The sequence below is a fragment of the Physeter macrocephalus genome, chromosome 2 (assembly GCF_002837175.3).
Source record: "Physeter macrocephalus isolate SW-GA chromosome 2, ASM283717v5, whole genome shotgun sequence".
Taxonomy (NCBI): domain Eukaryota; kingdom Metazoa; phylum Chordata; class Mammalia; order Artiodactyla; family Physeteridae; genus Physeter; species Physeter macrocephalus.
Window position 1 is genome coordinate 1797135 of NC_041215.1, and position 13687 is coordinate 1810821.

The 13687-nt window shown below is 45.3% G+C and overlaps 1 protein-coding gene across 1 annotated transcript in view; it reads left to right on the plus strand.

The window, feature by feature from the left end:
- DOCK2 (dedicator of cytokinesis 2) overlaps window positions 1-13687 on the plus strand; it is a 432741-nt gene that overhangs the window by 384025 nt on the left and 35029 nt on the right. The window contains exons 35-39 of the mRNA XM_028497312.1: window positions 1037-1193; window positions 3800-3840; window positions 8115-8205; window positions 8836-8955; window positions 13110-13199. Of these exons, the coding sequence (XP_028353113.1) occupies window positions 1037-1193; window positions 3800-3840; window positions 8115-8205; window positions 8836-8955; window positions 13110-13199 (499 nt within the window). The remainder of the gene's footprint in view (window positions 1-1036; window positions 1194-3799; window positions 3841-8114; window positions 8206-8835; window positions 8956-13109; window positions 13200-13687) is intronic.

Below are 13687 nucleotides of genomic sequence, written 5' to 3' on the forward strand. Positions count from 1 at the left end.
GAAGCCTGCTCGCCTAGAGCCCGTGCTCCACAACAAGAGAAGCCCCTGCTCGCCACAACTAGAGAAAGCCTGCGTGCAGCAATGAAGACCCAACACAGCCAAAAATAAATGAATAAATAAAATAAAAATTTTAAAAAGTAGACATGAACTTCCACTCACATATAGCATTTGGTGGTTGAGAGCAGATGCTGGAGCCAGACTGTTGTTATTTACCAACTGTGTGACCTTGGACAAGTTAGTTGACCTCTCTGTACATTAATTTCCCCATCTGCAAACATCTTATTTCATAAGACTGTGATGGGAGATTAAATGAGGTAAAATTTGTAAGACGTTTAGAATAATGCCTGGGACGTGGTAGGTTCTTTGTGAGTTGGTTAAATAGAACATAAGTATTGTTCTGAGACTCACTTTTCTCAACTATACATTTTACAGAGTTTTTTGTTTCAAAACATATTGATCTCATACTTTTTAATGACGTCATAGAGTCACATTTTGTGAATATGCTTTAATTGGACATTTAAGATAGTTCCAACTGTTTCACTATTAGACACAATTTGTACGTACTGTAAATATATCCTTACATACTTCTGGAATTATTTCTGTAAAATAGATTCCCCAAAGTAGAATTATTGGATCAAAAGATATGTACTTTTACAATTTTTACAGATATTGTGAAAATTACTGCCCCAAAAAGTTGTACTGATTTACTCTCAATGTGGGTCTGGAAAGGTGACCATTTCTCTACACCATTGCCCACACTGGAAATTTATTTTTATTTTTTCTCATTTTGATGGTGGGGAAAAAGTTACTTTCTACACTATATGGGCAAATAAGTGTATAAATGAGTTAAGTGATTGAATAAAGGAACAAAATGAGCCAATGAACCAGGGGAACTTGGATACACCGGTTTGTTTGGCGTGTTCTCCACCCTTCCCGAGCCCCGCCCCCGACTCGCAGCCCCGCCCCCAACCCCCGACCCCGAGCAAGCTCTTTCTCCCTTGGCCTCGAGCTCACTGCCCTCCCGTCTGTGCCGCAGCCTGATGGAGTGTGCTGCAGAACACCCAACTATCTCCAAGTCCGTGGAGAACTTTGTGAACCTGGTCAAAGGCCTCCTGGAGAAGCTGCTGGATTACCGGGGCGTGATGACGGACGAGAGCAAAGACAACCGCATGAGCTGCACCGTGAACCTGCTGGTATGTGCGCGGCTCTCCCCATTTTGAGTCAGATCGGAGTCTTGGGAGCAGGTCTGGCTTTGGGTTCCGCTATGGCTCTGGACAGGGAAGCAGCCCTAAGGGCTTTAGAAATCAGACAAACGTGAGAGTGTCCTTGCCCTGACATCTGCTAGCTCTGTGTCTTGAAGTCAATCATTTCACGTTCCCTGTGCCTCAGTTTATCATATATATGAAATGGGAATGACTATAGTTGGCTCTCCCTATCCAAGGGCTCGGCATTTGCTGATCCAACTACAGATTGAAAATAATCAGGAAAAAAAATTCCACAAAGTTCCAAAAAGCAAAACTTGAATTTGCCGCATGCTGGCCAGTATTTACATAGCATTTACATTGGATTTACAGCTCTTTACAAAGCATTTACATTGTTTTAAGTAATTATAAGTAATCTAGAGGTGATTTAAAGTATATGGATGTGCGTAGGTTATATGCAAATTCTACGCCATTGTATTTAAGGGACTTGAGCATTCTCAGACTTTGGTGTCTGTGGGGGGGCCTGGGACCAATCCCCTGCAGCTGCCAGGGGATGACAGTATTTCCTTTAGCACTTAACACACAAAGAAGGAAGGTGGCAGTATAAAGAAGTTAAGAGTATGAACTTTAGTGTCACACAGGCTGTGGGTTCTCATCCTACCTCTGATAATTAATAGACTACACAAGTCAAGAAAGTTTTCTGAAAGTTTAGTTTGCTTATCTGTTCCATGGCGAAAATAATAGTACCTATTTCATAGGTCGTGCAGTCCTGACCCATGGTTAAATGCTCACTGTGTGTTTGTTTCCTGCTCTTACAGAACGAAGTAATACTGATAACTAGTATTTATAGAAAATTACTATGGGATAGGCTAACCAGAGCAGCTAGTCCCAAACCCAGACTCTTCACCCCTGTACCACACGACCTGCCATTGGCCAGCTCCCAAATAGTCTCCCTTCAGATGTACTGTGATGTGGTTATGAGACAGCTAGTAGCAGCCACAGTGCTTCATACTCACCATGCCAGCCCACCCTAAAGTGGTTAAAATGAATAAAGTTGGCCAAAAGACCATGTGGCATCTATCACATCAATCCCCCCTGCCACTCCCAGTGTTCCAGAAATATAAATCCTGTCCCCATAGTTCTGTTGTGTGTCTTCCGTTTACCCTAAGTGGACTCTTTTTTTCTTTTTTTTTAAAATTCTATAGTTAAAATACACTTCCTCTTCAGTGATTTGAAAATGACTAACATCTGTAATGAATGCTGAAGTCATTACAATTCAGCAACATTATGTTAAAATGTATTATTATTATTTTTTGAATTTTTGAATTTTATTTTATTGATTTTTTTATACAGCAGGTTCTCATTAGTGGTCCATTTTATACATATTAGTGTATACATGTCAATCCCAGCTCCCAATTCATCACACCACCACCACCACCCCCTGCCACTTTCCCTCCTTGGTGTCCGTACGTTTGTTCTCTACATCTGTGTCTCCGTATCTGCCCTGCAAACCGGTTCATCTGTACCATTTTTCTAGGTTCCCTAAGTGGACTCTTTATAAACAGCCCAGATATTGCCATTGATTTTCTGAAATGCTAAGGGGAGTTTAAAACTCCTGATTACCGCAGAAAGGAATTCATTGCTAATAACTCCACAAGGCCCAATTTACATAAAGAGCACGAAGAGGGGTTTTCCAGGAGTTTAGCAGTTTCTCTCTTTGGAGAGGTAGAGGTTGGTTGAAGAAACTGACCTTCAATTGTCAGAATCTGACCTGGGAGAAAGCTGGGACAGGCAGGTCTATAAGCAGTTAGACTCTGCTAGATTTTGGTGTGTGGCTTAAACATGGTATCAGGGAGAAGAACAGGATGGGGTGGGTGTGTCTGGAGGTCTAGTATGGCTCTGCCACCCACTATGCCCTGGACAACCTGGAACACATCACCTCGCCCTCTCGGAGCCTCGGGTGCACATGGGTGCATTGAATTAAACCTGGGTTTTCTCAAAGTGTGGCTCAAGGATCAGGTTCTGACCTCCTGGCTCAAAATCTGTAAGGACTTGTTTTAAAATGCATAGGATTCCAGGACAACTACTGGTCTACATGAGCCCTGAGCTGGAATAGGTATTGCCAGGCTTAAATGTTTTTGACTGTGGAATCTCAGAATAACTTCTGATAGTTCTGCACTATCAGAAGTTATGATCTGTTATCATCACTGGGATCTGTTGTGATTACTATTACTCTATTGCTATTACTCTGATTCCAACTCAGTTATGCCTGAGTGCAGGGTCTGGGCTGCCTTTCATAGTAGACTTTGTCAAAGTAAATGGCCTCAATCTTGGCGTCCCTCAGTGCAGCAAATAGCTGGATTGCACCCCCCGATGTGATGGCTGAGATACTTCCTCTGTCCCTTTATAGTCTAAGGATCAGGGAAGTGACTTTCAAGGCAGAATAAGCTGTTTGATGCATTCAGGAAAGTAAATTTCTTGTTCCCATCTCACCCAGGTAGTACATAGCAGTTTCCTCTCATCTTCATCACAGTGCCCTCCACCCCTGCTGCTCTGCAAAGAAAAAACCTCATCACTGTTTTTCCTCCCTTATCTAGAATTTCTACAAAGATAATAATCGGGAAGAGATGTACATAAGGTAAGATTTTTGTTTTCTAAAACCCAGGCCTGCTGTGTCACTCTCCTGCTCAATATCCATCGATGGCTCCCCTCTGCCTTTAGCATAGAGTTTAAGCTTATCTTGTTGACACTCAGACCCTCTATGTTCTGATTCCTATCAATCTCCCCAGATTCAACTCCTTCCATCTCCTACAATCAGTCCCCCAAATCCACTTGGAGTTCTCTGATCTGCCACGCTGTTTTGCTGTGGATTGAGCTGGTGAATTGCCCTTGCGTTTGTTACAAGATTGGCACGTGAAGCCCTAGTCCAGCGTTGGTAGTTAGAACATCTGCCAGCCCAGCTTTGAAGGGAAAAAAATACTATGATGTATGATGCCCGCTTCTTTGTAGGCATTTAAAAGATATGTATTTGAACATCATATGAAGGATTTTGGGGGGACATTCGGCTGAAGCAAAGAACTCCCTTGCCAGTGTGTCTCAGAATCTCATTTTTTTCCTCCAAAGTTATTTTTATTGGTACTTTTACTCATTACAAAAATAATACATACTTATTACCAAAAAAACCTCATAAAATACAGACAAAACAAAAAATGAAATAAACTCCCATAATCTATACATATTCCCAGACCTTTTTATATTTATGTTTATATATAGATCAAATTCTATGCGTGCCTAGTTTCTGCAAAAATGGGATCATATTGCTCATAATTTATTCTTTGCTTGACAAGAATTGCATGTCAACAGAAGTATTTCAACTTAATTTTTAATGAAAATATAAAATTCCCTTTCCAGAATATACCATAATTTATATAGCCAATCCTATGTTGTTGAATATTTAGGTTGTTTCCAACTTCTTTCTATCATAAATAGCACAATGACAAAATTCTTAGACATACATATATCTTTATGCATCTCCTTATGAGACAAAAGCCTGCAAAGTGGCATTGACTGTAAGGTTAACGACCAAGGCCCTTTCAAGGCTTTTTTCTTTTTTTCTTTTTTTTTTTTTTTGCAGTACGCGGGCCTCTCACTGTTGTGGCCTCTCCCGTTGCGGAGCACAGGCTCCGGACGCGCAGGCTCAGCGGCCATGGCTCACGGGCCTAGCTGCTTCGCGGCATGTGGCATCTTTCCAGAACGGGGCACAAACCCCTGTCCCCTGCATCGGCAGGTGGACTCTCAACCACTGAGCCACCAGGGAAGCCCATGCAAATATTTTTAGGTACTTAGTTTAGCATTATTCCAGAAATAAGAACTATCATTTGGAAAAAAGATAATTCCATAGGTTGTCCTGAGCTTGGTTAGTATTTATAACATCACTAGACATGACTTATTGTAGTAGCATGGGGCTTTGGATCCAAAGTGCCTGGGAGGCTTTACCTTTTTTCCTCTGTGACCCTGGATAAATCACTCAGTGTCTTTGGGCTGAGGTTTCCCCATGTAGAATGTTTCCATTCTGTTCTGAGGATTAAATGAGATGCTACAGGTAAAGTGCCTGGCACATGGTTCTCTCCCCCAACATCTTTTCTTTTCTTCCCATTTTAGAAACACAGATGGGGAATCCCAGATTTCCATAAGTTTTGAAGATGTGAATCCTATAGTAATCTAGGAAGACCACATTTGCCTAAACCAGACGTTGTAAACAGGATAGAGTATGAAAATCTGTCCTATTTGGCAGGCATAGTATTTAAAAACATTTTTAATTGGTTGCCAAATTTTAAAGATCTAGAGATGTTACATAAAAATCAAAATTTCCCTCTTCTGAAAAACTCAGAAGGTATGGCAACACTGGGCCCTCATCCTGTCCTGACGGCCACTGCCTAGGCTAGGTGGTAGTGGCCCCTTTAGACGGGGGCAGGAGTGCTCTGGTCGTGACATCGTTTCCATTCCCCATTGAACTTCATCTCATCCACCTCACTCAAGCTGCCCACCTGGCATCTGTTTGCATTCAGATCCCTAGTCGGGCCCATCAGGGTGTCTTCCACTGGGCTCTGTAGTTGATCGCCAAACCCTTGAGTTGACAAAGGATAGGAGGGGGTGCCTTGGCCAATTAAGGAGTTGAAAGCAGCAGGGAAGGTCTCCCTCTGACTACTCTCTTAGAGTTTTTTGAACCTAGTCATCAGGAATCTAAGAGACCAAGGCCAGGCAGGTGGAGATAAGACAGGATTTGACCATGTACGCAGGGGTTTTTAAAGGTTGACCGCAGGCTCAACACTCCTTACACACACCACGTGGAGTTTCACTGAAAGCTCTGTTGATCAGCAGAAAGTTAAGGCAGCAAGAGTGACTGTAGAGGCAGAAATAGCTGGTGTCAAAACCTGGTTCTGTCTATTTCTAGCTCTATCTACTCTAGTGTAGGTCTCAGTTTTCTTACCTATAAAAGAATTTGTTGGGAGGATGAACTGATAGAATATATAAAGCACCCATTAGTAGAATGAATTAATGAATGAAGAATCTCTCTGGGATGCTGCCCCACTCATCCTCTTACCTTGGGATCCCAGCCCAACTGTCACACTAGGGGAACCTTTCTAGAAGCCCTACCTGGATGAGTCCTGCTGTCATAGTACCATAGACCTCTCCTTCACAGCATTGATCACAGCTGTATTTTTGCAATTACTTATTTGATTATTTGATTGATGCCTGTCCCTTTTCCTAAATTATAAATCCCAAACCCTGAGAATGGCATCTGCTTTTGCCACCATTTATCTGTAATGCCTGGTACAGCCTGTGTGCTCAGTACAACTTTGCTGGTTGACTAAGTAAATGAGCAAAAGGTCACTAGCTCATTAGTTATCAGAAACCACTAATTGAACTTTCTTCCCCTTAAAATCTTTGGCAGTCCCTACCCTGAGTTCAGGCAGCCTCCATTTGGCCCTCTGGCCATGTTTTATGTAGCCAGGGACATTAAGCTCTAGCTCCTCCTTGGGTGACATTCTGAGCAGAAAGCTTTCTTATAAAAGGAATCTAAGCCTGAGCATTGAGACTTGCTTTGAGTACAGATGCTTGAGAAGCCCTTTGTTCCCTGTAGTTAGATAGCCAAGGCAGAATATTGGCATGGTTACAGACAGCACCTTTCCTCTTGGAGGAAAGACCAAGGGCATCACATCACAGCATCTTCCCTTCACCCAACTACTAAGAGCTGGGTTTAAATAAATGCTCCTGATGCCATGCAAGTCACCAAAGCTCTGGGTTTTTTTTGGCTCTGGATTCTGTTTCCAACAGTGGCAGGAGGGAATGTTTTTTAGAAGAAGGCGGTTCACAATGATAATAGATAATAGCTGTCACTGCTCAGCACTGGCTACGGGCTAAGCACTTTCAGTGCATACTCACATTTATTAGCAGCAGTGCAGGCTGTCATTCACAGAGCCTTTTATACATGACCTGCTTGTCCCTTTATAGGCCCTGCAACTCTATAGGTAGGTTCTGTGAGCACTGCCATTTTACAGATGAGCAAACTAAGGCACAGAGAAGTGAATTCACTGCCCCTTAATACTTATTATGTATCAGGTAATTGACCTAAGCTCCCTTCCTTTGTTCTTGTCCTGTTCTTAACACCTTTCAACTGTAGACTCATTCTAGGATTCAGAACTGGAATGTCACATTGGAAAAGGGCGGGAGATAGGAATGTGATTACAGTTGAATAGTAGATTCTCTCTGCTGACAGCTCCAGGCCTCCACGTGAATATCCAGTCTCTAGCCCCTGGTCCACTTCCTTTTCTTATCAGAAAATTCAGTTCGTTTACATCTAGAGAGCATTGAAGAGAGGGTAGGAGTTGCCCTTTACAGTGCCGTGGCTCGTCCATGCCCTTGGAGTCGTACAATGATTAGCGCATAGGCTCTGAAGGCAGTTAGACTGGGGTCACGTTCCAGTTCTTCATTCATTAGCACATGACCTCTGACGTGCTATTTATTTCTCCTTCCCTGATTTCCCTTACTTGTTGTATTGCACTGGGCAGAGTCTTCAGGATCAAGTTGAATACTGGCTGGACTGTTACCTAACTTCTCCAGGCCAGAGTTTTTTTATCTGTAAATGAGAATTCTCAGTGGGCCTATTTTACAGGCGTGTCAGAGAGATTAAATGATCTGAGGCATTTAAAATACTTAGCATGATTCCCGTCATACACTAAATGCCTCACGAGTGCTAGGTGCTATCATTGTCACCCACGCGAGTCTGGATAGAGGGAATGGAGGACTCCCTTTTGACTCCAAGAGGTACCCAGTTGTTCTTTCTGGCCTGGCCCTACCACCTGCCTGCTTATTATTGCACCTGGTGATGTAGCATATTTCCCCAAACAGGTACCTGTACAAACTCCGAGACCTTCACCTGGACTGTGACAATTACACAGAGGCTGCCTATACGCTCCTTCTCCACACCTGGCTTCTCAAGGTACTGCCTTTCCAGTAAAGGGGATTCATGCTGGGATCCCCATGGCGCCCTCACAGCGAGTTGAAGCGTTTTAAAAAAAAAAAAAGAATTAGCCAAATAAATTTTGTTTTGTTCTGTGTCCCCAAACTCTTAACCTGGCAGGTTACTTTTCTGCACTGCTTTGTCTGGTCACGTAAGGTTTCTAGTGACCCTCACATTCAGCAGCAACAGCGATACCCGAGACACTCTTGCAGTTTTACATATAACATTCAAACTGGTTTATATAGCATCCAGACGTCAACTGTAAATCATTAGCATGCCCTGTGAGCCGTTTTTCTTCTCTTGAAAGTGCTGCTGGGGCAGGACAAAGTCTGAAAGATTTCCTTTGGCTTTTGAAGTGCTGAGACCATGTCTTGCAGGGTTTCAGAGAAAAATCCTACAAGCCATACACATGAGCCAATGGAGAGTCAAATAAGTGTAACTCCACAGAAATGAGGAGGCACTTCCCGTGGAAACTGCAGACCGGCATCTCTCTGATTGACACTCAGGGCGACAAGGAGGCCGGCAGGGGTGTTTGCAGGGCTTCCTCCCACTCCTCAGCAGTGGGGCAGACACCTGCCCTAGGTGACTGTGTGTGTCCTCTCTCCTCAGTGGTCAGATGAACAGTGTGCATCGCAGGTCATGCAGACAGGCCAGCAGCACGCCCAGACCCACCGACAGCTGAAGGAGACGCTCTATGAGATCATCATAGGCTACTTTGACAAAGGAAAGGTAATTGGTCCCTGCCCTTCCTCTCTCCGTGGAAACCCTAGCTACCAGAAAGGACTGTTCTCTCCCATATTTTACACCCAATCCATCTGCAGGTCTGGTCAGCTCTCCCGCCCGACCCTAAGTCTGATCACTTCTCTCCACCTCCATTCAAGGCACCAACACTGCTCACCTGGACACTCAGTGAATCCTAAGCAATCTCCCTGCATCCTCTATTCCCCCCAACGGATCATCCTCCATATGGGAAGCGTGATCATAAAACTTGCATTGGATCACGCCGCTGTCCTGCTTACAGTCAGCTCAAATGGCCCTCCCAATCCACTTAGAACAAATTACCCAATCCCTCCCATGATCCATGAGGCCCCACATGAGCTGTCCCCTGACTACTTCTCTCATTTCATCTCTGCCAGGCTCCCTTTTGCTCACATGCTCTATGCCAAGCTCTTTTCCACCTCAGGGCCTTTGCACTTGCTTTTCCCAGCTTAGAACATTTCTCCTCCGTATCTTACCGTGGCCAGCTCCTTCTCACAGCTCAGGGTTTTGCCCAAGCAAAGGATGTCATGTCCTGAAGGAGGCCTTCCCAGACCATCTGTGACACGGCAGCACTCCTGCCCTGAGTCACTCTTATTGACTTATCTTCAAAGTACTTATCACTATCAGACATGACCTTGATCATTTTGTTTTTACTTGCTCATGTCTGGCTCCCCACTGTAGAAGGCCATGAGCACGAAGACTTGCCTTGTCCACTGCTGAGTGCCCCGTAGCTAGCACGGAGCCTTACATATGGGGCCCAGTAGATATATATTGAATAACTTAATTAATTGAATGTATGAATGACATCATGGTACCATCATTGATCTCTAAACAGCAAGAACAGGATGTTTTGTTGGGTTAGGTCTGGAGTTTGGCCAGACCTGCTACTGCCCATCCTCCAGTCTCCAGTAGACCTTCAGGAAACACCAACCCAAATGCTGTAGGAAACGTAACATGGTGGTTAAGTGCTCAGGCTCTGGGTTTCAAGCCTCGTTCCCCTACCACCCACAATCTCCTTGGCCTTTCAAAGATTCCAATTCCCCGTCCATAATAGTGGGACATTAACAGTACGTACTTCCTAGTTGCATTGTGAAAGTTAGGTGAGAAAATGCATGTAGAGCACCTAACATAGGACCTGGTACATAGTAGTAGCTTGTTAAATTTTAACTGTCATCACTATTACCTACTCTGCCCTCGAGGCCCCAGTTGACTGGCCACTTCCTCTGTCAAGATTTTCTTGAGTCCTCCAGCTTCCGTACAGCTCTGCCTCTCCTCTGAATGGCAAGGCCTCTTACAGTTCATCAAGACACAATTTAATACATAATTTTGGCCTGTTCTGTCACTGCAGTTCATTGCCTCTGTCTTAGTCTGATCTTCCCACCTTCCCTGGAAAGATAAAATGAAGTAATGTCTGTGGAAGGGCTTATAAATTCCCAGGAGTTGAGTGGTTGGAGAACACTGTCTTTATAATTTACAATTATAAGCCTCTTGAGGGCAGAGACTCTGCCACCCCTGGAACCTCCTGTCCTGCTGACTTGATGTGAGAGCTTACTCTTGGTTTATGAGCTGACTAAGTCGGTCACAGTGTGAAAGCCCCAAAAGGACATGTCAAGCCTTGTCCTCTGCCAACTATCCAGTTAAACCCACTCTGCACTGAGCAGAGAGGGAAAAGGCATAATCCCCAGTGTCAAGGGGCTTATTATCTAGGGGGCAAAGCAGACATACTGATTATCATCTTTTTTTGCACACAACCCTTTGCTGTTGTGCAATAACGGGGGAAGGAGGCAGGAACAGGGTGGTATTAAAGTACTTTAGGAGCAGAGAGGAGGGAGCAGATGGGTATAGCTCACTCTGAAAGCCACTGCTGTCATAGCTTGCTAGAATGAAGCCCAAACTCTTTAGCATCCCTTTAACTTCCTTTCCCCATATCTCCCTTCATGGAGGCTCATTGATCTAGACACACACAATGACTTTCTACTCCATAAGTCCATCTGTCATTACCTGGTGGACTCCTCTACATCCCTCAAAACCCAACTAGTACATCTGTTTATGTGTGTGCTTTACCCACTTCTGTTTCATGAAGGCAGAAACTATGTCTTGTCCATTTTTATCACTGTTCCGTCAGTGTATACCATGCCCAGAAGCCAGCAGATGCTCAGTAACTAATGTATGAGACTCAGGGATTAGGGACTGTCAGAGGTCTTAGTGACCACATGGGCAGACCTGAAGGAAATTCCAGGTATCTGACTCCCTGCCTGTCCTCCTCCTTGGCCCCTTAGTGATCTCCTAACACATGGGGAGAGTATTTCTGGCATATTATGGTGGGAAGTTGGCAAAGACCTCCACTTGAGCTAAACAGTCCCCTGACCCGGCCTGGGGGTTTTAAAGAAAGCCCCAGGGACTTCCCTGGTGGCACAGTGGTTGAGAATCCGCCTGCTAGTGCAGGGTACACAGGTTCGATCCCTGGTCCGGGAAGATCCCACATGCGGTGGAGCAGCTAAGCCCGCGTGCCACAACTACCGAGCCTGCGCTCTAGAGCCCTTGAGCCACGACTACTGAGCCCACGCGCCACAACTACTGAAGCCCACACGCCTAGAGCCCGTGCTCCGCAACAGGAGAAGCCACCGCAGTGAGAAGCCCGCGCACTGCAACAAAGAGTAGCCCCCGCTCACCGCAATTAGAGAAAACCCACTCTCAGCAACGAATACACAACGCAGCCAAAAATAAAATTAAAAAAAAAAAAAAGCCCCAGCCCAGCCTGGTCTGTGGACTTGATTCCTCCTGGCACATAAAGCATTTTTATGCTGCTCACTAAGCTGTCCATGGGTTTACAGCCGTGGCTGCTCCACTCAGCACTTGCCTTTATTTATTTTTATGCTTGGATGCAGAGAGAGCACTTTTGCAACAAAGCACACACTGTGTTTTGGCAACCTCGCCTCTCTCCTCCCCCACCTCCCCCAGCTTTTCCATTAAGGTGCATCTTCCATTTTAAACCAAATGTGAAATGTAATGGGTGTCCCTTGAGATTTTGCCAGATCTCCAGCCCACCCAGCACCTCCCTCTGACTCTGCAGAGGTTGCTGACCCCTTTGATCAAGGATGGAATGATAATCTGTTGGTTGCAGTCAAAACGGAGCAGATGAAAAGGACCCCCTCTGTCCAGAGTTTGTTTTTCAGAATTTTTTTTAAAGATGGAAAAAACCTATTTAAAAAAAGTTTTCATCACTCTTTTTCATGCTGCCCCCTGCACACTCACCCTAAATAACACCGTTAAGAAGTGATGGGTATAAAGTTTCATTTACGCAAGATGAATAAATTCTAGACATCTTCTGTACAACATTGGGCCTATAGTTAAGAATTCTGTGTTGTGCATTTAAAAATCTGTCAAGTGGGTAGATCTCAGGTTGTGTCCTCACCACAATTTTTTTTAAAAAGTGAGAGAAAGAGAGGGAGGGAGGGGAGGAAGGGAGGGAGGGAAGAAAGTTGGCCAAAGGAAAAAAGAAAGTGACGGACTGGCAGAGTGGGAAGATCCTAAGAGCGAGGGTCAGGAGAACTGGATCTGGCCTCAACTCTGTCCCCGGAAACTCGCTGCCCTCTTACTTCTTTGTGAACCATTTCTCTTTGGGAAATGGGGTTACCACCTCCCTGCCCCACCTGCACACGGGGAGCTGAGGCAGTCAAATGTTCATTTACTGAGCACTTCTAAGGGAGGGAATTAAGCACAAGGCCGAGGGTCACACTCAGGTGTGCATCCTGGCCCTGCTTTTGGTTGGGCATTTGACCTGGGGCAGATGGTCTGCTGATCTGAACCTCCATTTCTCACCTGGGAAATGCAGATGCTACTAGTCACCTCTCAGGGTGGTTGTGAAGATCCCAAGAGCATGTAAATAAAGTATTCAGCCTCGTCTGTGGGTGTTCCATTATTTATCACGAAACTAGGGTGAGAGGCAGAGGATAGGTCTGCTTCCTGGGAAACACTCAGCTCCCTGGGTGTGGGACTGGGTCCGGGCCAGAGTAAGGCCCATAGCTCAGTCCCAGGAGAGAGCTGCCCTGGTCCCTTCCTTAGCAAGGGCTCTGCAAGCCTGGAGGTCCCCCTAACCGTTGTCTCCACGACCTTCCTCGTAGATGTGGGAAGAGGCCATCAGTCTGTGCAAGGAGCTGGCAGAACAGTATGAGATGGAAATCTTTGACTATGAGCTGCTGAGCCAGAACCTGGTAAGCTGTCCCCACGGGGAGCTGACTGCCCTGGAGGCTGGGTGCTCAGGGCCTCGGCTCAGCAGAGAGGCTGGGGAGAGGGGGAGGCGGGCCGGGAAGCCACATGGGGTTAGGACACCAGGAAAGGAATGGAAGTAGGGCCAGAGCTGAGCCAGGCTGTGCTGAGCATCTCCCTCCCAGTTGGGAATATTTCCAAAGGGAGGTCTTCCGGGAAGACTCATCAGTTTCTCAGATGGAGCGTTAAGTACCTGCTTGGCGCTGGGGCTGCTGCTGTTGCCCACCCAGTAAACACTCTGCTACATTTGCAGGAAAATTCCCACAAATCACTAGGCCAATTAAATAAAAACGCAAATGTGTGCTTTCTGATTAACAGGTAAATCACATTAAAATGCTCCCCATCTGGCCATTCCCATTAGCTCCTCGAAGCTTGTGCTTTGGTGGTGCCAGTGGAAAGTGGGGGGAAGCCAGCCTATCCTGCTTATGCTGCA